General features: G+C 52.4%; 1 protein-coding gene across 1 annotated transcript; it reads right to left on the bottom strand.

Moving 5' to 3' along the window:
- Positions 1-4537: 4537 nt before the first annotated feature.
- Positions 4538-6571, bottom strand: LOC147990210 (uncharacterized). Its single transcript, XM_087537505.1, has 3 exons — positions 6204-6571; positions 5804-6116; positions 4538-5701 (listed from the first exon to the last, which is right to left on the bottom strand). The coding sequence occupies exons 1-3, from the start codon at positions 6569-6571 to the stop codon at positions 4538-4540; spliced, it is 1845 nt and encodes a 614-aa protein (XP_087393631.1).
- Positions 6572-27756: the final 21185 nt, after the last annotated feature.

The following is a 27756-nucleotide window of genomic DNA, read 5'->3' as shown; positions in this document are numbered from 1 at the left end:
CGCCGCAGCTTGGCCGGCGGCGACCAAATACGCGGCAGGGTTTCACCAGAGTTGCTCGGGTTTCTCATGCGGGTCACCGTTTGGCGCACTGGGGACACCAGGAGGAAGCCCTCGCTTGGCCGCATTGAGCAGAGGCAGTAGCAGGGCGCAGGGTGGCCGGAGCTCGCCGGAGCAGAGCTCGCGGCGGCGCCGGAGTTCGGGCGGAGAGGGAAAGAGGGCTACGATGCACGGCTGGGCGAGGGAGTGCATGCGTTAGGCTCCTGAGGACGCACTTATTGCGGTGGTGCGCTCGAACGCGTGCTTGCACGGCCGTAGCCACGACGGTGACATGGCCGGTGGCGAGGAGCGCTCGGGCTCGAAGGGGACGGTGGCTATGCAGCATATTCGAGCACGGGAAGTAGAGGGCTAGGTAGAGGAGCTCACGGCAGATCCAGAGAGCTGGTCGGCGACCTTGGGGAAGCGCGGACGGCGGCGAACGACGGTGGCAATCTCTAGTGGCCGAGGTTGAAGAAGACGATGCCGAGGACGAAGCAGGGCTTCCCGGCTCATTTGGCTCGATGCAGAAGGTGTAGGCGACAGTGGCGGAGCTTCCACGCAACACGGGAAGGCGAGAGGGGGTCGGGGAGCGCGGTGGTTCACGGCGGCGCTTCCATGGCCGCGTCGCCCGTCGCGGGAGAGAGCGAGGGAGAGGAGGGGAGAGTGAGCTGCGAGAGAGGGGAAGGACCTGGGGGGCTCGGGCGTTTCCAAGCGCGTCGGATCGGAGTGGGGAGGAAGCAGGAGGTGGCTTCGCCTCCTGTGCGTGCGCCACGCCGTCGTCCTCCTGGCAAAGGAAGGAGACGACTGGCGCCTGGCTCTGGTGGGCTGGGCCGTGCTGGGCCGTGTCAGGTGAGCGCCAGGTGAGCTCTTCTCTCTCTCTCTCTCTCTCTCTTTTCTAATTCTGTCTGTTTTGCATTTTCTATAATTTGTTTTGATTTAGTTTTAGACACTAAATCATTTTTGTTGCTTCTGATAATTCTTGTAGGGACTAGTTGGATTATTCCAAAGCCCTTCACCAAAGATCAGAATTATTGGACATATATTAATTAATTAATAAATATATATATCCAATGCAAATAGTTATTGATTTAATTCAAAGGCCCAAAATAAATATCTCTGAGATTCCAAAAATATTGTTTTAAGTTTTATCTCTTGCCAATATTTTCAGAGACTAAGAGGAACATTTTCTGGGACTTCTTTGAAAAGATTTTAATGTTGATTATTTTTGAAGTGATTTATGAGGGTTTCAACTAACCTCAATTCAACTTTCAGAATTTAGACATGATGCATGATGCTCACTGAGGTAATTAGCTACAAGCAAAATCTAGGGCTGTGACATCACGAGCGGCCGGCGGGGAGTACTCCTTGGTGCCCCGGCAAGGAGGGCGCCGAGCTGCCGTGCCGCAGCCGGCGCGGAGTGGGGGCGCCGTTGTCTTCGGGCCTCAGACGCAGGAGGAGGCGGCGTTGGACGCCGTCAGTCGCCGCCTGCGAGGCCAGACGGAACGGCTCGAGGCCTTCGCCCAGGCCGAGGTGGAGCGGACGCGCGACCTGGAGCGTGCCGTTCTGGTAAGTCTTCTTGTAATTTCTTCTTTGTGGGGGCGCGCCTGCGCCCCCACTAGGTGTAGCCCCCGAGGTTTGGGCCAACTACGTAGTAGTTAGGTCGAATCTTTAGAGTTTTGTCTTGTTCTGATTTATGCTTTCTTCAGCATCTCGACGCCTTCCGGGTCACCGCCTACAATCGTCTCCTGGGCAAGCACCGAGAGCTCATGGAGTAGCTTGCTGCCAAGGAGGAGGATCTCCACGTCGCCGCAGGTATTCTTGTGCTCTTTTCTAGTGGGGGCGCGCTAGCGCACCCAGTGGGTGTAGTCCCCGAGATTCGGGCCAATTGTGTAACAGTTGGGCCAAATCTTAAGTCTTGCTTTTTTCTTTTGCCGAGTCCTTCTTTTTCGCAGCCGAGGTGCTGTCTTGGCGGACTCGTCTGTTCCGGGCCGTTCATCACTACGACCGGCTTGTTGCCGACACCGACCATCTTGGCGTCGAGGCGGCACAGGCAAGGGCAGAGGCGGCCGCGGCTCGGCAGTCTCTCGACGAGGCCAACTGGCTGCATGAGCAGATGGCGGGTCAAAAGAGCCGCCTTGAGGCCGAGGTGGAGCTCCTTAAGGCGGAAGCCGCCAAGGTGGCAGAGGCGCAGCAGGCCCTGGTGGAGGCGGGCCAACAGCGCGGCCAGCGGGCCGATGACAAGGGCCGGCTCCAGGCCGAGGTGGATCGCCTGCGGGGGCAGGTCACCACGGCAGACGGGGCCCGTCAGGACGAGGCCCGTCGCCACGAGGCGGCCGAAGACAAGGACGCCGAGCTGAAGGCGGCCCTTGCCAAGGCGGCCGATCTGGAGAAGGCGCTCAAGGAGCGCGACCGCGCCATCGAACGGGAGCGGCGTGGTACGTTGCTTGAGGCGCAGCACCTGGAAGAGTCCTTCTCTAGTAAGTGCTTTTTCTTGTCGTTTGCTGGGTCGGGATCCGGCCTTTCTTCCTTGTTGTTCTTCTTCTAACTTGCTTCTTCCTTTGCGGCAGGGGCCTTCCCGGAGACGCAACGGCTGGCGGAGGAAGCCTTCCGCAATCAGCGTGACCCAACCATCGTCGTTGGGTCCGGAACGGATTCGCGGGTGGCCTGGACCTTCCTAGAGATCATCGCCGCCACTGAGGCCTGCCTACAGGTCCTGGGAACGCAGTTGGGGCGGCTGTCCCAAGACGGCACCGCAATGACGGCGACCTTATGGCTGGACTCCGTCCAACCGAGCAGCTTCTCGCGCCTGGCGCGTTGGTTGGAGATGGGGCCGGACCGGCTTGGCGAGTGGCGCATTTCCGCCGCTCGTGCCGGTGCTGATATGGCAGTCCGGTTCGCGCTGTCCTGGTATCCGGACCTGCACTGGACGCGTTGATGGGCCAGCGGGCCGGTTCGGAGCAGCTCTTGCAGGAGCAAGCCGGCCGAATCGCCTCCCGAGCCAGCTACATTGCCGAGTTCGCCCTCCACGACCTTTTCCATTCAGGGCGGACGGAAGACGGCAGTGCCGTGGACGGCGACGACTACGGCTTGCTCCTCCACGATCCAGAGGGGAGCTCGGAGGAGACGGGCGTCTACCGCGACGCGGGTGCTGAGGAGGACACCAATGCCTCGCTGGACCCGGAGGCCTCCAGGGGAGAGGCGTCGACGTTGCGACATGGCGCTGGAGATGCCTGAGACACTTTGTGTAAAATCTGTTAAATAGCAGGTCCACCCACCCACTGGGGTTTTTAGGGTGTAATGAACTCGGGCCGTGGGACTTTTCTTAAATACTTGTGTAGATGTCGTGGGGGCTTTTGCTTTTTGCCTTCCATTTTTGGACCGATTTCATGCGTTTTTCCTTTCTCAAACCTCCCCCCCGCGAGTCAGACTGTCGAGGCTCCAGTCTGTGACAAGGAGTTCAGTTCTTTGAGAGGAGCGCGCAGGACTTGGGTCCCTCAAAACGTTGAGCGCGAGCGAAACACCCACTGGGCCGGTTGGCGGCAATCCAGCGAAGCCGGTTGGCAAGCAGCCGGTCGTGTGGCTGTTCATTTGATGAATGGTGGGCCGGGTTGATTGATCCGCTAGCCTTTGACTTAGTGTATGAAGCATGAAGGAGCTTTGGCCCGTTGTGCTTGCCAGTCGACAACCAAAGCTGGATCTGTGGCTTTAGGGCGAAGTGGGGGACCGTGACATCCTAACTTTATCAGGAATCACCAAGTAAGGTGGCGGGGTGGCGAACGAGCTAGCCATCCCCCGAGCCCTCGGGTCGAGCGAGTCGGACCGGTGGCCGGGTTCAGTGGTATAGTGATGCAAGAAAATAGGGACACAATAAATTGGTCGACAAAAGGCAGCCCCTGAGTCTCGTTCAGGGACCCCATGGTTTCACGCGTTTACAAAAGGCGACGATACATACGCTCGTGCGTCTAACTGTAAAACGGGCGGAGGAGTTCCGCGTTCCACGGCCGGGTCGTTTCTTCACCGGCGGTGTCCTTCTTGCGCTTCCTTGACTTGCGTGCGTCGATGAGGTAGTAGGCGTTGCGGTTGCGCAAGGCCCTGCTCACGATGAATGGGCCCTCCCATGGAGGAGACAGCTTGTGCTGGCCTGCCTGCTCTTGGACGAGTCGGAGGTCGAGGTCGCCCTCGCGGAATGCGAGGGCTTGATCTTCTTGCTGTGGTAGTGCCTCGGGCCTTGCTGGTAGATGGCCGAGCGATTGAGCGCCAGGAGGCGTGCTTCTTCGAGCAGGTCGACGCCATCTTCGTGGGCTTCTCTGGCTTCGGCTTCGGTGTACATCACGACGCGCGGCAAGTCGAACTCGACGTCGGTCGGGATGACGGCTTCGGCTCCGTAGACGAGGAAGAACAGGGTAAACCTGGTCGACCGATTCGGCGTGGTGTGTAGACTCCAGAGAACGGCTGACTCGTCAAGCCAGCTGCCGGGTGAGCGGATGAGTGGCTCGACGAGTCACGGCTTGACACCGGACAAGATGAGTCCATTGGCCTGCTCGACCTGCCCGTTGGACTGCGGATGCGCAACGGAGGCCAGGTCGAGGCGGATGCCGGAGATGGAGCAGTATTGCTCGGGCGCGCCCTTTGCGAAGTTGGTGCCGTTGTCGGTGATGATGCTGTTCGGCATGCCGTAGCGCACCGCTATGTCCTTGATGAACCGGACGGCTGTTGGCCCGTCCAGTTTCTTGATTGGTCTTGCCTCAATCCACTTGGTGAATTTGTCCACTGCCACCAGCAAGTGCGTCATGCCGCCTTGAGCAGTTTTGAAGGGTCCCACCATGTCGAGTCCCCAGACCGCGAAGGGCCAGGCGATCGGTATGGTGTGGAGTGCTGACGCCGGCTGGTGGCTGCGTTTGCTGAAGCGCTGGCATCCCTCACACTTGAGGACGAGCGACTCGGCATCTTGGAGGGCCGTGGGCCAGTAGAAACTGTGGCGGAACGCCTTGGCCACCAGGGATCGTGATGCGGCGTGGTGCCTGCACTCGCCCTGATGTATGTCGAGTCTGATGTCGATGCCCCGTTCCTGCTCGACGCAGCGCTGGAACACGCCGGTGGAGCTGCGCTTAACGAGCTCATTGTTGATGATGCTATAGGCGGACGCCCGGCGCTGCACTTGCCGAGCTTCGGTCTCTTCCATGGGGAGAACCCCGCTCTCCAAGAATTCTGATATTGGGAGGGCCCAAGATGGAGCCGTAACCACAGCGAAGATGGCCACCAGGGTGGGTTCCGAGTCAGAAGCCCCCGAGCCGGGTTGAGCAGCCCCCGGGTCGGGGATGGCGATGGCCGGGTCCGGGACGATGGTGGCCGGGTCGAGCTGAGCAGCCCCTGGGCCGGGTTCAGCAGTCCCCATGCCGGGTTGAGGTGCGGCCGGGTCGTCTGGAACGTGGATGGACTCGGAGTCCGGTGATGGCTTGACGGACAGCTTGCGCAGGTGCTCGAGGGAGACGCTGGACGGGATGGCTTGTCGTGACGAGGCGATCTTGGCGAGCGTGTCGGCTGCTTCGTTCTTCGTGCGCGGGACGTGGAGGAACTCACAGCCCTCGAAGGATTCGGACAGCTTCTGGACGAGGAAGCGGTAGCTTGCCATGTTGGAGTTGCGGGCGTCCCATTCGTCGGAGCACTGCTGCACCACCAGGTCTGAGTCACCGTAGCACAGGATGCGTCGGATGCCGAGTTCCTTGGCAAGCCGGAGGCCGTGCACAAGGGCTTCGTACTCGGGGACGTTGTTGGAGGCGGCGAAGTGGATCTGGAGCGCATAGTGGAGCCGGTCGCCCTTTGGGGACGACAGTACGATGGCGGCCCCCAAGCCGAGTCGCATCTTGGACCCGTCGAAGTGCATGCGCCAATGCGTCGAGTCGGGAGGCAGCGACAAGTACTGGGTCTCGGTCCAGTCGACGAGGAAGTCGGCTAGGGCTTGAGACTTGATCGCGGTGCGGGGCTCATAGAGGATGGTGTGGCCGGCTAGCAGGATCGCCCACTTGGCAACCCGGCTAGAGGCATCCCGACACCCGATGATTTCTCCGATAGGCGTCGTGCTGACCACAGTGACAACATGCTCTTGGAAATACTGCTTCAGCTTCTTGGCGGTGTAGTACACGCCGTAACACATCTTCTGGTAGTGCGGGTAGTTCTGCTTGGAGATGGAGAGCACCTTGCTCAGGTAGTAGACTGGGCGCTGGACGGCTTGGATCTTGCCCTTCTCTGATCGCTCGATCGCCAGCACTGTGCTGATCGCCCGCGAGGTCGCGGCTATGTAGAGCAATAGCGGCTCCTTGTCGGTCGGTGGGGCCAGGACTAGTGCAGTGGAGAGCATGCGCTTGAGGTCTTGGAAGGCCTCGTCTGCCTTGCCGTTCCATTCGAACGGGCTCGTCTTCTTCATCAGCTGGTACAGGGGTAGCGCCCTCTCGCCCAGCCGACTTAGAAACCGGCTGACCGAGGCCAAGCATCCGGTGAACTTCTGGACATCGCACAGCCGGGCCGGCTTGCGCATGCGCTAGATGGCCTTGATCTTATCCGGGTTCGCCTCAATAACGCGTTCCGAGACGAGGAAGCCGAGTAGCTTTCCGGCCGGGACGCCGAAGACACATTTTTCCGGGTTAAGCTTGACCTTGTATTCGTGGAGGTTGGCGAATGTTTCCTTCAAATCGTCGAGGAGCGTGAGGTGCTGCTTGGTATTCAACACGATGTCGTCCACGTATACGTGGATATTGCGGCCGAGTTGTGGCAGCAGGCATTTCTGCATGCAGCGCTGGAAGGTGGCGCCGGCGTTCTTCAAGCCGAATGACATGGTGATGTAGCAATACGCCCCAAAGGGCGTGATGAAGGACGTCTTCAGGGCGTCGGACGGGTCCAGCTTGATCTGGTGGTAGCCGGAGTAAGCGTCCAGGAAGGATAGGAGCTCACACCCGGCGGTCGAGTAGATGACTTGGTCGATCCGCGGGAGGGCGAACGGATCCTTGGGACAGGCCTTGTTGAGGCTGGTGTAGTCGATACACATGCGCCAGGTCTTGTTCTTCTTCAGGACAAGGACTGGATTGGCCAGCCACTCGGGGTGAAACACTTCCATTATGAAGCCAGCTGCCAAAAGCTTGGCGACCTCTTCACCAATGGTTCTTCTCTCCTCTTCGGAAAATCATCGTAGGGGTTGACGGACAGGCTTGGCGTCCTTGCGGACGTGAAGTTTGTGCTCCGCGTACTTCCTCGGGATACCCGACATGTCCTTGGGGGTCCATGCGAAGATATCCCGATTCTCACGGAGGAAGTCGACGAGCTCGCCTTCCTATTTGTTGTCGAGGCGGGCGTCTATGACAACGTACTTGCTGCAGCTGGGGTCTTCTAGGTTGAGCTTCACTTTCTTAGTCTCCTTGGAGGTCTTGAAGGCGGCCTCGTCGGCCGGGTCTGGGGTCGGGATCGACGCGGCGGAGGCCTCGCCTGCCAGGGTGACGATCCGATCAAGCTGGCGCCACTCCTCGGCAATGACCAGCGACTCGAGCAACTTGGCGCCATCTCGGCCGGATTCCAGGGACTTGCGGTAATCGCCGGTGATGGTGATGAGGCCCTTGGGACCCGGCATCTTCATCTTCAGGTAGGCGTAGTGGGGAACCGCCATGAACTTGGCGAGTGCGGGCCGGCCCAACAACGCGTGATACGTGCTGGACAGGTCCACCACCTCGAACCAGATCGGTTCACGCCGGAAATGGCTGCTATCATCGAACAGGACATCTAGCCGGACCCGGCCAATGGGGGAGCAGGAGAGGCCGGGCACGATGTTGTGGAAGATCATTCGGGTCGGCTCCAGGTCCTCGGCCTTGAGGCCGAGCTTGGTCATCGTGTCGTGGTAGAGGATGTTGATGCTGCTGCCAACGTTGATGAGGACTCGGGAGAACATGCATGTGCGCCACGCGACGATGGTGGGGTTGAGGACGAGGGCGTAACCACCCGGACTCGGCATGACTGCCGGGTGATCCTCTCGGGTCCAGGTGATCGGGCGATCCGACCAATGCATGAGCTCCGGCTTGGCCGGGACGACGGTGTTCACATCCTGCCGAAGGAGGCGCTCGCTGTGCTTGTCGTCGCCGAGGCTGGTGAAGACGACGTAGGCCGCGTTCTGGTCCGGGTAGGCGTCGTCGCGCATCCCGCCGCCAGCTGGAGGTGACGGTGGAGGCGGCTGCCCCGCGCCTGGAGCCGGAGCCGGAGGGGGCGGGACGTCGGCCCTCATGATGCGCTTGGTGATGGCGCACTGCCGAAGCGTGTGCGTGGAGGGTCTTGCGCCACTATGGTGCTTGCAGGGGCGTCGAGCATCTGCTCGAAGCTCATGGCAGGTTGCCATTCCGTCTTGCCAGTGCTTCGCCGCCGGGTCCGCCTCGGGCTCGGTGGTCGCGACGAGCCGGTTGTCGTGACATGGCGCCAGCTGGTCGTCCTTGCACTTGTTGTTCTGGTGATGCTACTCCTGGCTGCTTTCACCGGACGACTTCGGAGGGAGAACCGGCTTTGCCTTGCCGGCTTCATCTAGCGCCACCTGGACTTCATGGTGGAGTTGGCGTTGGCGTACTTGTCCGCCGTCACCATGAGCGCGGCCATGGTGGCCGGCTCGGGGCGTAAGAGCTTGTGCTTGAGGAGGGTGCCGTCTCGGCACCCACTGACGAAGTACTGGATCGCCTGGACTTCATGGACGCCCTCGCAGCTGTTCCGGAGCTCAGTCCAGCATGCGAGGTACTCGCGACCGGTCTTCGTAGGCCCTTGCACGAACATGGCGACCTGGCTAGGGCGGCCGGGTCGCTTGTAGGTCCCCTTGAAGTTTCGGACAAAGGCTTCCTCGAAGTCCACCCACGTGTTGATGCTGCCCATCGGCAGGCTATTCAACCACGTGCGGGCCGACCCTTGGAGCATGAGCGGTGCGTAGCGCACGGCGAGACGATGATTGGCACCGGTGATGCCAATGGCCGTGGTGTAGTCGGTGAGCCAGTCTTCTGGCTTCACCGTCCTGTTGTACTTGGGGGTGTCACGGGGGAGCATGAATCCTTTGGGGAAGGGCTCCTCCCGGATGCGCGGCCCGAAGCACGCTGGCCCGATAGCGCTGCTCTCGTCCACCTCCAGGGAGTGAGCGAGCTGATCAAGGCGGTGGCGAGCATAGGCGTCGTTGATGGCGCGCGGGCCGAGTCGACTTGTGGCCAGGCCACGGGGGCCGGGTCGGTTGGAGCCAGACACCGGCCATGCTGGCCGAGTCCGCGCTGGATCTCTAGGACGAGCTCGTTGCCCAATCTGCCGGAGGTTGTAGCGGCCGGGTCACGCCGAGTCTAGGCTCAGCCGGAGTGCGCCTCGCCGGGTGGCGAGGAAGCGGTGTGCAGAAGTTTGCCGGGCCCGCCAAGGCGGGCGGAGCCGGATCCCGCCGGCTTGGCGAGCTGGTTGAGTCGGTCCTGCTGGGTGTCGGCGGCCTGGAGGAGTTCGCACATCCGCCCGATGCGCTCTTTCAGCTCTTTCAGCTCCTCACCCGCGAGCTGGTCCAGGCCGGCTGCGGCCGCCTGGGCAGCGCGCATGTTCTTCGCTGGGGTCTCGTAGACGATTGAGACGGCGCTGAGGGCCCGGCCGATCGCTCCTCCCCGGGCACGCACATCGGTGACCCGGCTTGGCCCGGCCATGGCGGGCGTGAATCCGTAGGCGGCATCGTGCTCCAGCTGAGCGGCGTCCAGGCGACGCTGAGTGGCGGCGAGCATCTCGGATAGGTCCAGCATCTGCTGGCGCCTTTCCTCGAGCTGGGTTCGGGCCTCAGCGATGTTGGTGGTGTCGACGTCGGTGCCGATGGGGATGCGGAGGCTCTGCATCGCGGCGCGCAATGGATCGGATGGCTCGCTCCGATCCGTTGCGGCCCTGACTTCGGCAGCCTTCCTCGTCTTGCTCGACGATGAGGAGGTGCCGTCGCCGGTGACGAAGACCTCCACATGGACGTCGGTTGCCCCGGCGGAAACGCCGCCACCGAGGGATAGGGGAGAGTCGGAGTAGCTGAGCACCTCACTGGGGTCCTCATCGGCCGCGAACGCATCGGAGATGTGCAGCGCGGCGAAGGAGGTGGCAAGCGCGCCGACGACGTCGTCCGCCAGCGCGACGGACTCGTCAGTGTAGGAGAAGGGCCCCGCCTGAAGCATGCTCCCGGCCAGCTCCTCGATCTGCCCCACGGTGGGCGCACGACAGATGCCAAGGGATGCCTAAAGAGAGGAGGAGGCTCGAGGGCGCTGGTGGACTCCAGAGGCGTGGTTGGCATGAGCGGGCGTGGGACGCCGGACATATCCAGGTTCGGGGCTCTCCTGAGAGATAATACCCCTAGTCCTGCCGAGTGTGGTTGGATGATCGATAGTACAATGTTGCTCATGGAGCTGTATGGAGGAGGAAGGAAGCTGGCCAAGGCTTGGGCTGCTCCTTCTCTCCGGTGTTGCTGTTTTGTGGCTAGTCCTATGCTTACTTGCTTTTCTCTCGTATGTGTTTTTTGCTTGCCCTCTCTCTTGCCCCCCGTATGATCGTTGGCTCCCGGGGGGTTTTATAGTCCAACCCCCCGGGGGTACAATGGTAATGTTACAAGTCGGTGGGTCCATATTGTCGGTGTCCGAGAACCCGGGCTGGGTCCCGCTGAGGGCTTGTGGTATGCCGGGTTCCCCTAGGTGCGGGCCTTGCATGCCTAGGGGGACTGTGCGCTGTCTTGTCGATCGTCAGGATGTTGCCGAGTCGAGTCGCGTACAGTGCTCTCCGTCAGGTTGCCGCTTGCTATCGTCAGTGGTGAAGGCGGGGGCCCTGTAGCCACGCCGGCCCTGGTCAGCGGGTAGGTGAGGGGCACTGTTGCCACTTCCTGCTGACCAGAGGTATGGACGGGACACTGTTGCCTCGGTCATTGTTGATTGAAGTCTCGTCCCCATCATATGGCCTGGATGGGACGGGAGTTGACCCGCGGCTGGATTGCGTAGCACGCCACGGGTGGTGCTGGCTTGTTGAGGAGGCTTTGGTCGTGCCGGGTTCGGCTGTCTTGCGCTAGTTGTTGGGGCCGAGTCGACGTGTCTTGCCGGGTCGGCTAGTCTGGCCGGATTGCGGGGCTTGGCCGGGTCGAGCGACCCGGCCAAGCGCGTGCCGATATTGAGGGGCGGTGCCAACCCCGTTGTTTTTTGAAGAGGATCCGACTTCCGTTGCCTGCTCGGGGTCCATCCCCCCCCCGACAGGGTGTTTTGGCACCCACGGAGTACGAATGGGGAAATGTTGGTGGAGATGAAGGGGGAACCATGTCTTCAGGGCACGCTTGTCTCAAATGCGAGGAAATTTACAAACTTAGCCCCCGTTTCAAATTTCCTACATCACAGCAATATTAGTCGGTTGGGGATAGGACGGTAATCTCACATACACCGAATATTTGCCGATGAGAGTTTGTTTTTGCGCCCACCATGTATGAATCGGGGTGGGAGTCGATTCCGGCCAAGGACACACTGTGTTTTGGCGCCCACTGTGTATGAATCCGGGTGAGAGGCGGTTATGTCACATTTGAGTGAAATTACAAACCTACCCCTATCTAAACCTATATAAATCCAGCAGATAGGCTTTGCGTGGCAGGGATAGGCAGTAGTAATTTCCATCTCGCAGATTTTGGTTTCGGGCAGTTACTGCAACTTTCCCCGCTTCGTTCAAATTTTGCAGAGTGCACATTTACCATGCCAACTCAATTCGAATCCCGTTTGTATTCTGTTTTTTTTCCGGGCGGGATCCATTTTCGATTAGAATAAAATTCTATATACATTATTTTTTATATATACTTTCAAAAGCACAACACCCTTTATACATAAATATGGTTTACAAATGGCATGATCTCAAATTCATAATGTTGTATCCATCAATTTGGATTTTCAAATATTTGAAACCATTTTATGTTGAAATCCAATGTATGCATTCCTTGCTAACTGTCTCCAATTAATGTGTGTTTCATGCGGGTTTTTTTACTTCTCAAACATGTATAATTTATTTCACACACGCAACATATAGTGTAATCCCGTTTAGACATTATTTGCATATAAACCATACATTGTTTCTAATTAAAGAATCTATGGATCACCAATATTGATAAACTATATAGCATTACATGTGTCCCCAAATTCAAATGAATATGCATGTTTGATACACCAATTTGCGTTATGATATTATCGATGTCGTGATCTCCAGTTTAAATATTTGAATCCCATTTAATCCAGATATTCGTCTCATATAACTATCACTCATGCTTATATAGGACTATCTCTCTAGACCTACACGCGTCCATCGTCTCTCGGGTATCTCTCGTGCTACCTGTATGTCGACAATGATCTTTTATCTTCGTAACACACTGACGGTACTCTCTCCCTCGACCTTCATCACTCTATCTCTCTCTAAGTATATCTCACTCCCTGCTATGTGTCTCTAACTATGATTCTCCATGTGGAATCTCTTTCTCTCACACAAACACAAAACTTTGTCTCCCGGGGTCTCATTTCTCTCTACTATTCCCCTGTGTGCCACTCGCACACCCCTCATACAGAGATGTCTTTCACTCCTTAGGTATGAGAACCTACGACTCTTCCTCTTAAATATCTCTTTCTCACACACAAACACAAACTCTATTTCCCAGGGTCTAATATTTCTCCACGGTTCTCTTGTATGTCGCTCACACACACTCTCTCTCCCTTGAGATATCTTGCATTCCCTCATATGTCTCTCTAGCTATCACTCTCCTTGTGAAATATCTTTCTCTCTCGCAGACATAAAATTCCGTCTCTCGGGATCTCATTTCTCTCTGATATTTGTTTGTATGTGAGTCACATGCACCCTGTCATCATCTCTTTCACACCCACACACATAACTCAGCCTTCTGATCCCCTCGACTCCTATCTCTAATGCACACTAGCTAGCATCTTTATCTTTCTATTTATCTGTTTCTCCATCAACCTTCTTTCATTTATAGGTTGATCTCTTTTGCACAATCGTTGTGCCTCACTCCCTCTGCTCGCCATAGATGCATGCTCCAGCCCACGCCACTATCTCTTAAAGACAAAAACACATGCTCAATTGTCGGGCCTTCTTCCCTGCATTCTCAAATGCATGCATATTGTCATACCAATCCATCTCTCCCATGTCGTGGATCTTATGACTTATGTCTTCTTTCTTTTATCTCGATCATGCGCGCACGCACACACACACATCCCACATATACATGTATACCTCTCACACATGCACGTTCAAGGTCTCTATGTCTCCATACATAGTAAATTACCCTCAACCCTAACGCCACATCGAATCGTTCTCTTTTTGTGTGCACATAACTTCCGCCTGGATGGGTAAAACATACACTCACACTTAACAATCTCCTTCTAGCTACCCCCTCTCACTCTTCCCCTATATCCCCGAAACCAATATGGCCATCCATTCGTTTAATTCCCGCCTACATGCACCATCGATATATAGTAGTCTTCCTTAGTGTCTCTCGAACAAACACGTTCTCTCGATGTCGACTCCTCTGACGCGCACACACCTTCTCTTCCCTCTCTACGGGCATTTTCTCTCTCGCACCCCATCTTTAGTGGCCTCTTCCATACACATCACCTCTCTATGATGAAGCCATGCACACTTAAATTACATCCACCACCGAGGACCCCACGACACACACACACAAACAAACACACACACACACGCACGCACGTACCCACCCACACACACAAACATACACACACACTAAGACTCCATCACACACACGCACACACACACACACTAAGACTCCATCTCTCTCTCACACACACACAAACACACACACATACACTAAGACTCCGTCTCACACACACATGCTCTAGGTGGAGCATTTGTTCCTACCACCCTTCATCCAACCTTACCCGTATGATAAACAATCATCTTAATTTACTTGTATAACATGGACAAATTCCACTTTACTTTAGTAGTTAGCAAACTTATCATCTGCACCCTTATAAAAAACCGAGTTGGCGATGATGGTGTGTCTGCCATCTTGTAATATAGACCGTCGGATCTATATCTGACGGATAGAAAGCAAACTATGATAATTTTAGAAAAGATACCCGCACCTCTCTGCACATCCTTATCTCCCACAACCTCATTGCTGAGAAATTAAAAAAGAAAGTCTCTAGAAAAATCTAGCATGGTGGCCGCTGCCGCCTGCCGGCGCCGTCCATCCCCATGCCTCCGCCCATTCCGACCACCAGTCACCACCATGCTCCACTCCTCCTCACCTTATCTCTCATCTTTCATTTTTTCGATGACATTCTCGAGATACCAGTTTTCCGATAAAATTCTCGAAATATCATTAGTTTTTACACATGGGATTACTACTGCATGGGTAAATCACAATAGGTGTTTTGTAAAAAAAATCATATTGATGTTCTGTGCAATGCACGAGCATCTTGCTTGTAATTATATAACGCAAATCACGAGAAGGAAATGACATTTTTTACACAACCACGTTAACATGGCCACGTAAATCACTAGGTAAAGTAAATACCATTATACTTATATCCCGATCCAAAAGGTTGAGTACATGTCCGAAGAGTAGAGTCGCACACACGCACTCTGTCTCTCAGAATCTCTCTCTCTCTCACACACACACCAGTTATGTGACGCCCACTTAAGCAGACATGTATGTTACAATTTGTGCACCCACGGGTACACGTGATGCTGCGCATTTATTTAAGCCGGACGGCGAACCCAAATAGTAGCTGCATTCATTCCCCTCCCGCTGCCTCTTCTCTGGTCGTCGTCGCCCGGTAGCCTTGGCCCGACCGAAGGTAACAACATACGCCATACTCCCGCCGGAGCGACGCTTTAATCTGGAAATTTAAGTGGTCATGCATGCATCTTTTTGTGCTAGCACTCCTATATAAGGGTTGACCGGTCGCTTCCCGCGGACGTGCGCGGGTGTTGGAAGAGGAAGGAGAAGGGAAGCAGGCTGTGGAGTAACATTTTTTACCACAATTTCTTAGGAAACTGAGTGCAATAATTGAGTAGTTTTGCAAACTACCAGTACTACACCTGAAACTGTTCAAAACCTATACTCCCTTGCCAGCGCGCGCTTCCCGTGTGAAACAGTCAGCGTCGCCCTGGAGCATCAGTGCCGCATTAATGCCCGGCCAGAGCGGAGGTGACCTCTCACTGGCGCCGGCTTTCAAGTGGCGCGACGGCCGAGAGAGCGCCGCTTCCCGGTGCACGCGACTGCTCCGCGTCGAGGCTGGCCATAGGCCCTATTTGGATCCATGGGTTAGAGTTATTTTGAGCTAGTTGGGGCTCAAATAGCCCTAAAGTATCCAAGCATGAGGGTTTAAATTGGAGCAAGTTGCACCGAACCCACCAAAAAAACTATCCCACCCAAGAGGTGCTAACTGGAGATAGTTCTCACTGGGACCACTGCAAAATCACTTTTCTCTCTCCATCAAGTGCATTTATTGTCAATCTAACCCTGTCACCCAAACACCTCTTTGGCTATAGTTAGTTCAGGGTTAGTCTAACCTCTAGCTAAGTTAGAGTATCCAAACAGGAGCAGTATAGGACATGCAAGTTGCTCAAAGCATACAGTCAAATTCGTACATGAAATGATTTTTTTATTTTTGAAAATGGAACGTGAAAGGAATTTTTTTAGAATGCTATTGGCATGTCGCTAACATGTTGTAACACCCACGATGCGGCTATATATCCCATGTGTCAGAGCACGACTTAGAGGCATAACCGCATAGTAGGCATGTCGCAAGAGGGGTAATCTTTACACATCCCATGTACTGAATAAGATAGAGACAAAGAGTTGGCTTAAAATCGCCACTTCACACAATACATAAATATAGCATTACATCATCCAGAATACAATCAAGGTCCGACTACGGAACCAAATTCTCAATGAATCTTCGACGATAACTTGCAAGCCCAAGGAAATTGCGGAGCTGCTTCACATTCTGAGACACTTTCTCAGGATTAACATCTATGCCCTTGGCGGAGATGATATGGCCAAGGTAGAGAACCTCATCGAGCCAAAATTCGCACTTTGAAAACTTTGCATAGAACTGATGTTCTCTGAGTTTGTCCATCACCAATCTCAAATGCTTGGCATGATCCTCCTTGTTCTTGGAAAAGACCAAAATGTCATCGAGATAGACCAAGACGAAGTCATTTGTGTAAGGGTTGAAGATGAAGTTCATCATGCGAGAGAACGTTGGAGGAGCATTGACAAGGCCGAAAGACATGACAGTGTATTCATAGGAACCATAGCTTGTTCTGAAAGCTGTCTTGGGGATGTCTTGTTCACAAATGCGAATCTGATGATAGCCCATACGGAGGTCAAGCTTGGAGAATACTTGAGCACCTTTGAGTTGTTCGAAAAGCTCATTGATGATGGGAAGTGGGTACTTGTTCTTTATAGTCTTCTTGTTCAGTGGACGGTAGTCGACACAAAGTTGGTCCGTGCCATCCTTCTTCTTGACAAAAAGAACACCACAACCCCATGGAGAAGAACTTGGTTGGATCAGACCCATACGCTCTTGTATATCGAGTTGTTTCTTCAGCTCCTTCAACTCTTTTGGTCCAAGCTTGTAAGGACGTTTGCAAACAGGTTTCGTGCCAGGCTCAAGATCGATAATGAATTCAACTGGCCTGTGAGGAGGCATTCCTAGAAGCTCTTCTGGAAAGACGTCTTGATATTCACAAATGACTGGAATCTGAGAGATGGCATTCAACTCGCCCTTCTCATTGAGAGAAAACAGTCAAATGGTATCATCATGAGCAGCAAAGACGATCACATGCTCAGAGGAGTGTGTCAATTGAATCTGCCTGGCAGCACAATCAAGCTGAGCCTTGTTCTTAGAAAGCCATTCCATGCCGAGAATTAGATTAATATCCGAGTTACCCATAACAATAGGAGAAGACAGAAACTTATAGTCACCCACCTTGATAGAAATATCCGGGACGCAATTGTTAGATGTCATTTGCTTGCCCGAGGACACAATCTTCAACAGGAAAGGAATCTTTTCGGTCACAAACTCATGCTTGGCAACAAAAGGTGTTGAAATGAAAGAAAGCGATGCACCAGTATCAAAAAGAACTTTTGCAGGAATATCGTTAACAGGAAGGTTACCCATGATCACTTATGAAGAGTCCTCTGCCTGAGCTGCGTTCATCATGTTGACCTTTGCAAACTTGGGATTATGCTTAACCACTGCATTGCTGGTAGATCTCACAGGGGGAGGAGGCGGAAGACGCCTCTAGTTGAAGCATTTGTTTGCATAGTGACCCTTCTGCTGACACTTGTTGCACGTAACCTCTGAGAGCGGACGGTGATTCGGAGCACTTGACCTTGGAGCATGAGACTGCGATTTGTTCTAATAGCCTGGGTTGGGTGGGTGGGAAGATCCATTGCCCCCTTTGCTCTTCTGCTGATAAGGCTGACGGAACGGAGGAGGAGGAGGCAACCAGTACTTTTGCTGCTTAGCTGCCACTTGAGTTGAAGAAGAAGGAGTTGCATCCCTGACTCTCTTCTTAGAAGCATCGCACTTGAGCTGAGCAGCCTCTTGCTTTAGTGCCATGTTGTAGAAATCATCATACTGTTTCGGCTCAAAAAGCACGAGAGCTAGTTGCAGATCTTCTCTGAGGCCACTTCTGAATTCATAAATCATGCTCTTCTCATCAGGGACGTCTTGTTTGGCGAAGCGAGCGAGCCTCTAAAACATGATGTTGTATTGGTAAACAGACATACTGCCTTGCTTCAGATTGCGGAACTCCTCACGCTTACTCTCAACAACACTTTGAGGAATGTGGTGAGCTTTGAAGTCCCGGCGGAAATCATCACAGGTAATCACATGACCTCCTCTGGAATCTTTGTATTGTTGATACCACTCTGCAGCTTGGTCTTTGAGTTGGAACGAAGCAAGCTTGACAAAGTCCTCAGGCCTGACGTTGCTACACTAAAAATGTTTGCAGATATCCACGAGCCAATCATCAGCGTCTGGGGCCTCGACACAGTTACTGAAGGACTTCGGCTGGTTTGCGGGGAACTGGTTGAGGGTAGCAAACTGAGTTTGATTGTTGCCATGGCCTTGATTTCCTTGGTTGCGCTCTTGCAAGATTTGCAAAAGCATCTGCATGTTGGCGTTGGTGGCGGCCATCACAGCTTGCCATGCCTCCAGAGGTGGAGGTGGAGGTGGTGGTGGAGGTCCTGGATTCTGGCCCTTTGGAGGAGCCATCCTGAAGAGGGTGACATTCGTTAGCATCTTGACAGACATATATTCAAGCTGAATCGATGGACCGAAATTGCAACATGTAGCCTTAACATTCGAACAAAAATGAACGAATGAAATCCAAAGTAAATGATCACACTTCCATAAATTGAGAAGCCACTTAGATAGAGGTAGATGAATAAAGCAACAAGGTACGGATATGAACAAATACTTGGTAAGGATTATCCAATCACAAACCAAATATCTGCGGAAAGAAATACTAGAGCTACATGAATTCCCACTTATGAAACTCCCGAAACTTTCCGGTTATGCAATCAGGTGTTGGGGATACAGGGGAAGCATAATATCTCACCCAAAACTAGCAAATCCTACATCCAGCTGTATCCATCCTTCAACACATAACCAAGAAACTTTTGGAAATCATTTACCTCAACCTCCGAAAAGCATCCGTTATACGAGTTATGGCCATACTCCCGAACTCCCGCCCTAGTACTGGGTGGCGTCGAGGTTATCTCACCAAAAACTGCATAAATGAGATTTTCGATGTCGGCAAAACTCAGGTATTCCAGAACTGCAACGATAAAATTGTGACGACAACACCTCGAAGCTCAACTCCCCGGGACACTGCCACAACCCCTAAATGTCAAGAGGCACCAAGAACAATGTTCTCGTCACAAAACCATCGGAACGATTCCAAGATACCCGCGTGATCCTAAATTTTTTTTAGTGAAATTTGAGAAGAGAAGAGTCAAATATCTACGTCAGGAAGCCTCACCAGAGCGATGAAGGGACTGAGGAGTAAAAAGAATCCTACTCTCCAATATATATATAATCCTAAAAGACTCAAAACATTTTTCTAGACTCAACAACGCCAGCGATTCGATCAAGCAGGGGGCTCCTAAGTCAGGGAAGGCTCTGATTACCAACTTGTAACACCCACGATGCGGCTATATCTCCCACGTGTCGGAGCACGACTTAGATGCGTAACCGCATACTAGGCATGTCGCAAGAGGGGTAATCTTTACACATCCCATGTACTGAATAAGATAGAGATAAAGAGTTGGCTTACAATCGCCACTTCACACAATACATAAATATAGCATTACATCATCCAGAATACAATCAAGGTCCGACTACGAAACCAATATAAAGACAACCCCAAATGCATAAGATCCCCGATCGCCCCAACTGGGCTCCACTACCGATCGTCTTGAAAGGAAACATATTAACGTCATGAATCCTCATCGAACTCCCACTTGAGTTCGGTCGCATCCCCTGCAATGGCATCATCGGCACCAGCATCTGGTTTGGAAGTAATCTGTGAGTCACGGGGACTCAACAATCTCACACCCTCGCGATCAAGACTATTTAAGCTTATGGGAAGGAGAAGGTAGTGAGGTGGAGCTGCAGCAAGCACTAGCATATATGGTGGCTACCTTACGCAAATGAGAGCGAGAAGAGGAGCAAAGCACGTTCGATAAACTATGATCAAGAAGTGATCCTAGAACTACTTATGTTCAAGCATAACACGAGACCGTGTTCTCTTCCCAGACTCTGCCGAAAAGAGACCATCACGGCTACACACGCAGTTGATTCATTTTAATTGAGTTATGTGTCAGGTTTTTTACAACTGGATATTAACAAATTCCCATCTGCCCATAACCGCGGGCACGACTTTAGAAAGTTCAAAAACCATGCACGGGTGTCCCAACTTAGCCCATCACAAGCTCTCACGGTCAACGAAGGATATTCCTTCTCCTAGGACGACCCGATCAGACTCGGAATCCCGGTTACAAGACATCTCGACAATGGTAAAACCAGACCAGCAAAGCCACCCGATGTGCCGACAAATCTCGATAGGAGCTGGACATATCTCGTTCTCAGGGCACACCAGATGAACACTACGTACAACTAAAACAACCCTCAAGTTTCCCCGAGGTGGCGTTGCAAGTGGCTCTGTTTTGGACCAACACTCAGAGGAGCACTGGCCCGGGGGTTTAAAATAAAGATGACCCTTGAGTCCGCGGAACCCAAGGGAAAAGGCTTAGGTGGCAAATGGTAAAACCAAGGTTGGGCCTTGCTGGAGGAGTTTTATTCAAGGCGAACTGTCAAGGGGTTCCCATTAAAACCCAACCGCGTAAGGAACGCAAAATCAAGGAATATAACACCGATATGATGGAAACTAGGGCAGCAAGAGTGGAACAAAACACCAGGCATAAGGCCAAGCCTTCCACCCTTTACCAAGTATATATGTGCATTAAAGTAACCAAGATATAATAATGATATCCCAACAATAATAATGTTCCAACAAGGAACAAACTCCATTCTTCACCTGCAACTAGCAACGCTATAAGAGGGGCTGAGCAAAATGGTAACATAGTCAAACAATGGTTTGCTAGGACAAGGTAGGTTAGAGGTTTGACATGGAAATACGGGAGACATTATAGCAAGTGGTAGGTATCGCGGCATAGGCATAGCAATAGAGCGAGCAACTAGCAAGCAAAGATAGAAGTGATTTCGAGGGTATGGTCATCTTGCCTGCAAAGTTCTCTGAGTTGACGTAAGCTTGATCCTTGTAAGCATACTCAACGGGTTCCTCGATCACGAACTCGTCTCCCAGCTCTACCCAAGGCAAGAACACAAGCAAGGGAAACACAATCAACCATGGTGCAATGCGCAACCAACATGATGCAAAACATGGCATGATATGCGGGACGTGCTATGCAATGCATATGCGTGCTCCGGAAGGAAAAGATATAACCAGGCCTCAACTTGGCAAACCAAGTGCGCCTCTAGAAAGATGAGTTGATTTCGGTCAAAATCGATATAAAGATCAACGGAATCAGATGCTAGGTTTGCAAATGGCAAGCAAAACAAGAATGGCACCATTCTGCGATTAACAGCACGATGCCATCTAAAATGCAACAAGAAAATAAGCTACTGCACTCTAACATAGTAACAAAGCACATGGCAGTGATCTACTCAAGATGCTTGACAAAAGATGAACACTGAGCTACGGCTAAATCACACAATAGCAGGTTCAAACAAGCATGGCAAAAGTGCAAAAGATAACATCATCACAGACTTAGTGAAAATAACATGTCAGGAATTAACATCAGGAAGCAATGTTTAGAGCAAGATAACAATATTCTACAGGATCAGAACATAGCAAAGAATGGCATGGCATGAATCTACTCAAAGCATATAACAAAAGTCCCTTACTGACCATAAGCCAAAAGGGCACAGAAAACATGATGGCACCCATATAAACATAGCAAGTTACGTTAATAGATTCAGACTTAGCAGAAAACTGGACATGGCATAAACAGAGTTACGTAGGCATGTTTGCAAGCTTGATGCACTCACCACAAGGCATTGCATGACAAACTAAGCATACAACCAGCAAGAAGACATGTTCAGTAAGCTAACCAAGGCAAGAACCATCTCATAGCATGCAAGGATCAACTACAACAACCTTGGCAAAATTGATTAACACGTAAACAATCTGCCAGGAACTTTTTATAGAAAAAGTAGAGCAAGATTGAGTCATGTTAGGGTATTCATAAATGAAAACAAGGGCATGGATTGATAGAGCATAACCATATGCCCAAATCATCCTTACTGAACATACTCAAAAGAGGCATGGATCACTCTGTAGCAACATGAATACATAGCATAAAAATAACATCAGGGAAATGACTTAGTGAAATTGTAAGCCCCCGAAATCAGCAACATTACGAGAGCTACTCTGCATGCATGTGCTAGTCACCACATTGATCACAAAAATACATGGCATACACCCTTGTAAAGATGGCATGACATAGCCCAAAACACATGTAGGGCTCAAGTTCATATGCAGCACACAGTAATCATGGCAAAAATGTAAATGCACAAAAATTGAAAAGAAACAGGAACTATCATTTTATTGCACTCTTGCAACAGACATTTGGGCATCGAGATGGCCTCAAAGAAGCATGGTGCAATGGATCAAAATGAAGAGGACATCCTAACGAACATTTTGATATATGGCACGCTCAAAACGGAGCTACGGATGCGGAGTTATGATGCGATGAATAGGGCTAGAAAATATTAGGGACTTAGACAAAAATTGAACACACTGAGCGGCAGATAACTAAGATGTGCGTGGGGCGGGGCTTAGCAGGGCTGCTCACCATGGGCGAAGCCTAGTAGAGGAGGAGGTCGGGCCTTGGAGGCCGGTTGGGCTGGGCCGGCTCGGCTCCACCGATCCCTCCTGGATCGGGGAGGCAGAGCAAGGCGGCGATCCCGGCACGACGCCGACGAGGCGGGGCGACGAGCCGGCGAAGGGATGGCGCCGGGAGAGGTGGTGACGATGGATTCCGGTCCGTCGAGGCCAGATCCGGGGATAGGGGACGATGGGGAGACGCGGTGGGGCGCGGACGAGCTCGGATCTGGGCTCCCCGGCGGTGAACGGCGCAGGACGACGGGAACCAGTCGCCGGCGATGGCTGACGGCAGCGGGCGAGCGAGGGCGGAGAAGATGGCACGCGAGGGAGTGGGAGAGGCGACGGGCGGCGCTGGGCTCGGAGGGCCGCGGCGGGTGGCGGCGGCGCTTGACACGTGGCAGGCGGCGATTCGACGGTGGCGGTGGCGAGGACGCGTCCGACCCGGACGCGTCCGACCCGGACGGACGTGTTCGGCGGCGCGAGGAGAGGGAGAGTTAGGGTTTCGCCCAAAAATTTCGGGGGTGAGGACATATATATAGGTAGAGGGAGCTAGGAGAGTCCAAATGACGAGCGGTTTTCGGCCACGCGATTGTGATTGAACAACCGAGAGGATGGAGGGGGTTTGGATGGGTTTTGGGCCACATTGGAGGGGTCTTGGGCTGCAACACACACGAGGCATTTACGGTTCCCCGGTTAACCGTTGGAGTATCAAATGAACTACAAATGGCACGAAACTTGACAGGCGGTCTACCGGTGGTGTACCAAGGCCGCTTGGCAAATCTCGGTCCATTCCGGAAAGGTTTAACACCCGCACATGAAAAGAGGCAAAAGGGGGCTCCGGAGGACATAGGAGTGCCGGATCACAAAACAGACAACGGGAAAATGCTCGGATGCATGAGACGAACATGTATGCAAATGCGATGCACATGATGACATGATATGAGATGCATGACATGGACAAAATGCAAAACAAAGACAAAACCCAACCATGAGGGAATATCATAACTTAGAGCCGAAAAGGCAAGAGTTGGAATACAAATATGGTAAATTACATCCGGGGCGTTACAACACTCCACCACTACTAAAGGATCTCGTCCCGAGATCTAGGACTGGAAAAACTCTGGATATTTGGAGCGGAGGTGGTCCTCACGTTCGCAGGTGGCTTCTCAGTCGGAATGATGTGACCACTTCACTTTCAGGAATTTGATAGAATTTTTGCGAGTCTTGCGCTCAGTTTCTTCAAGAATAGCAACGGGATGCTCATGATAAGACAGGTCTTCTTGGAGATCAATCTCTTCGAAGTAGATAGTGCGGCCAGGAGTCTTGAAACACTTGCGAAGCTGAGACACGTGAAACACGTCATGCACATTTGCAAAGTTGGATGGAAGCTCAAGTTGATAGGCGAAGTCGCCTCTTTTGCCAATGATCTTGAAAGGACCCACGTATCTAGAGGCAAGCTTCCCTTTGATACCGAAGCGACGAGTACCTTTCATTGGAGAGATGCAGAGGTAGACATGGTCTTCGATCTCGAAAGCCAAGTCACGATGCTTGCTATCATAGTAACTCTTCTGGCGCGATTGCGCGGCTTTTAGATTTTCATGAATGACTTTGCACATTTCTTCAGCCTCTGTGATTAAGTCATTGCCAAGAAAATGGTGTTCACCAGTCTCTGACCAATTAAGAGGAGTACGACACTTCTTGCCATAGAGAATCTCGAATGGGGCCTTGCCCGAACTCGCTTGGAAGCTGTTGTTGTAGGAGAACTCGGCATATGGAAGACAATCTTCCCACTTCATACCAAAAGAAATGACACATGCCTTGAGCATATCTTCAAGAATTTGATTTACTCGCTCGATTTGTCCACTGGTTTGAGGATGAAAGGCTGTGCTGAAGCTAATGTTGGTGCCCATGGCCTTCTGAAAGGAATCCCAGAACTTAGAAGTAAAGATGCTTCCATGATCTGAAGATATCAACTGTGGAATGCCGTGCAAAGAGACAATCCTGGAGGTATATAGCTCTGCTAACTGAGCTGCTGTGATAGATTCTTTGATAGGAAGAAAATGAGCCACTTTAGTGAGCTTGTCGATGACAATAAAGATAGCATCATTGCCATGCTTGGACTTGGGAAATCCAGTCACGAAGTCCATCTCAATATGGTCAAACTTCCATTCTGGAATGGCAAGAGGTTGGAGGAGACCAGCTGGTCGTTGGTGTTCTGCTTTCACTCTTCTGCAAACATCACATTCATTCACGAACTGAGCAATCTCTCGCTTCATTCGAGTCCACCAATATGACTTCTTGAGGTCATGGTACATATTTGTACTTATATGGTGAATAGATAGGAGTGAGTTGTGAGCCTCGTTCATAATGACTTTACGAAGGTCACCCTTAGGAACAACAATGTGATCCTCGAAGAATAGAGTATCTTTGTCATCAAGGAGATTGCACTTGTACTTGGGTTGGCTCTTGGCAATCCCATTCTTCACCTTCTTCACCATTGCATCAAGAAGTTGAGCCTCACGAATCTGATCTTCCAAGGTAGGAGAGACTTGGAGGTTGGCAAGGAATCCTTGAGGGACAACTTGGAGATTAAGTTTGCAGAAAGCTTCACAAAGATCCGGTTGGAAGGGCTCGAGAATCAAACTGTTGTAGTAAGCCTTCCTGCTCAAAGCGTCTGCAATGACATTGGCCTTGCCTGGAGTATATTCAATACTCGGATTATACTCTTGAATCATTTCGACCCAACGAGTCTGCCTGAGGTCGAGGTTGGGCTGAGTGAAGATGTACTTGAGACTCTTATGATCAGTGAAGATGTCCACTTTTCTTCCCAACAAGAGATGTCTCCATGTCAAAAGAGCATGGACAACTACCGCCAACTCGAGGTCATGAGTGGGGTAGATCTTTTCGTTGGGCTTCAACTGGCGAGAGGTATAGGCCACCACTTTCTTCTCTTGCATTAACACGGCACCGAGACCTTGAAGGGAAGCATCACAGAAAACCTTGAATGGTTTGGATTCATTAGGAGGAGTCAGAACTGGAGCTGTGACTAACTTCTCTTTGAGGGTGTTGAAAGCGATGCCACATCCAGGCGTCCAGACATACTTCACATTGTAACACCCCAGTATTACTGTACAGTAATCCCCCTCTAATGGAGGCCTTCACATCATGCTTTACTAAGCCAAAATGCCACTTGTCAAAAATCTGCTTCAAATTCAAATTCAAAATGCTCAAACATGAAAACTAAAATGTTCATCATGTGCCAAATATTCCACAACTAATATTGGTGGTGAACCAACATTTTTGCAAAGGGATTAAGTGGCCTAAACTACTTAAAACAGTGACCTAAACAATAAATTAAATGCCTTTTTAATTTATAAAATTGGCTTTCTTTTTCTAGAGTCTCACAATATTTTGTGGCAGTGCAATATACTTCTTTGAAATTATTTTGGCCAATGGCATAATTTTTTTTGCAAAATCTTTATTGGCTAAAAGAATAAAGAAAAGAAAAAGGGAAAGCAAATAAAAAGAAAAGAGGAAAGGGCCAGAGCCCCCTGGCCTCCCCCTGGGCCTCGGCCCGCCCCTCCACCCGAGCCAACTAGCCCATGCTAGGCCGGCCCACTCCCCCCTGTCATCTTCCCCCTCCTCCACTGTGCGTGTGACTGCGCGCGCACGTCGCCGCCGAACCACCTCGCCGGCCACGCCGCTACAGGTGCCGGGGGGAGGATAAGGGAAAGCCCGACGCCTCGGGCTCCCTCCCCACTCGCGCCAGTCCCTATCCCCTTCATTGGCACCGCTCTGGCCGCTCGCGTTGTCCAGGAGAGCCACCGTCGTCCTCCCGTTCGACTGGAGCCTTCAGGTGGAACCGAGGACCTCTACAGCTACTGAGTGCCGCCGCCCCCTTCCGTCTCTGCTCCGACGCGCGACGGCGACCTCGAGCACCTCTGCTACTACTAAGCTATCACGGGCCTGCTTGCGTGCCGCGCGGTGAGCTCCTCTGCTTCCTGCTCCTCCCTGTTAATCTCCTAGCACGTCGTAGCTAGCTCGCCATCATGCCCGAGCTCTGGTCCTTGCTGTGCGCCTTGCCGTCGTGGCCACGCTCGCCGGTGAGCTCGCTCGAGCTCGCAGTTGTGCTCAGCAAGCGCGTAGGGCTCCGTAGCGCTAGCTAGCTCGCTCCGCCGTGCCGAGTATAGCCGGATCCGCTCGTGCCTGAACTCCGGAGCCGCCTCCGCCGCTTGCCGTCGCCGTCACCGTCCTTTTCTGGCCGAGCCACCACCGCAGTTCGACGGGCGCTGCTCCGCTCGTTCGAACGCACCCTAGCGCGTGCGAAATGGTCACTTGTAGGCGAAATCTGACGAGGCCTGAGTCCCTCCACCGCATTTTGGCGTCGCCGGCGTCGAGTCGCCGGCCACCGCCGATGTGGCTGGCCTGGGGTCACCCCAGAGCCACTACCAGTGGGCCCCGCGGGTCCCAGTTGACTGGGTTGACCCAGTCAACTGCTGATGTGGCAGCCCCGTGTCTCTGACATGCAGGCCCCACAGCCTAGTTATTTAACTAAAACGTTTAGTAAATGAAAACTAATTAGTTAACTAAATGAGACACTGACAAGGGGGGCCCACCCTCTAAGTAACCCTCTGTTAGTCTAAATTAACACTATTAAAGTCATAGAGGCTGACATGTGGGTCCAGTGGTTTGACCTGTACAGCCGCTGTTGACTTGCTGATGTCAGCATGGCGTGCTGACGTCATATTCCTTTTCTATTAATTTAATAATTTCTGAAAATGGTTTCATCTTTAGAAATTCATAGGAATTAAACCGTAGCTCGGATGAAAATGTTTTCTACATGAAAGTTGGTCAGAAAAATCCAACGAATCCGAATACGCGGTCCGTTCATCTGTCACATGCCCCTAGCATGTCGAACAAGTAACTTCCCCCCTCTTTTCCTCTGTCCGGAATCCGCCTAACGCCGGGAATTCATCCTTGAATGTTTATCCCCTCCGTCTGCAATGTGTAGTACTACGTTAGGGCAACCCTATCTCTGCCCGTCGTCATGTTATGTTTTGTGAAGCTTGTTTGCCCCGTATTTACTGTTTCTTCCCCCTCTTCTTCTCCGGTAGACCCCGAGACCGACGTTGATGCCGCTGTGATCGACTACGTCCCTGATGACCCCTCCTTCTTGTCTGAGCAACCAGGCAAGCAAACCCCCCTTGAGCATTCTGATATCGCCTATTTCTT

This window comes from Triticum urartu, chromosome 1A (assembly GCF_056163025.1).
Source record: "Triticum urartu cultivar PI428250 chromosome 1A, HENAU_Tu73, whole genome shotgun sequence".
Taxonomy (NCBI): domain Eukaryota; kingdom Viridiplantae; phylum Streptophyta; class Magnoliopsida; order Poales; family Poaceae; genus Triticum; species Triticum urartu.
Note: the sequence above shows the minus strand (reverse complement) of the source record. Positions and strands in the feature narration are given on the sequence as shown.

What these genes read in the sequence shown, in the direction of transcription:
- LOC147990210 (XM_087537505.1), bottom strand. Translation starts at nt 6,571, where the DNA reads ATGCGCAAGCCGGCCCGGCTGTGCGATGTCCAGAAGTTCACCGGATGC. An exon ending in ATCTCCAAGCAGAACTACCC is followed by an intron (nt 6,117 to 6,203) that starts GCACTACCAGAA and finishes CACTGTGGTCAG; the next exon opens with CACGACGCCTATCGGAGAAA. An exon ending in ACTTCGCCGCCTCCAACAAC is followed by an intron (nt 5,702 to 5,803) that starts GTCCCCGAGTAC and finishes GTGGTGCAGCAG; the next exon opens with TGCTCCGACGAATGGGACGC.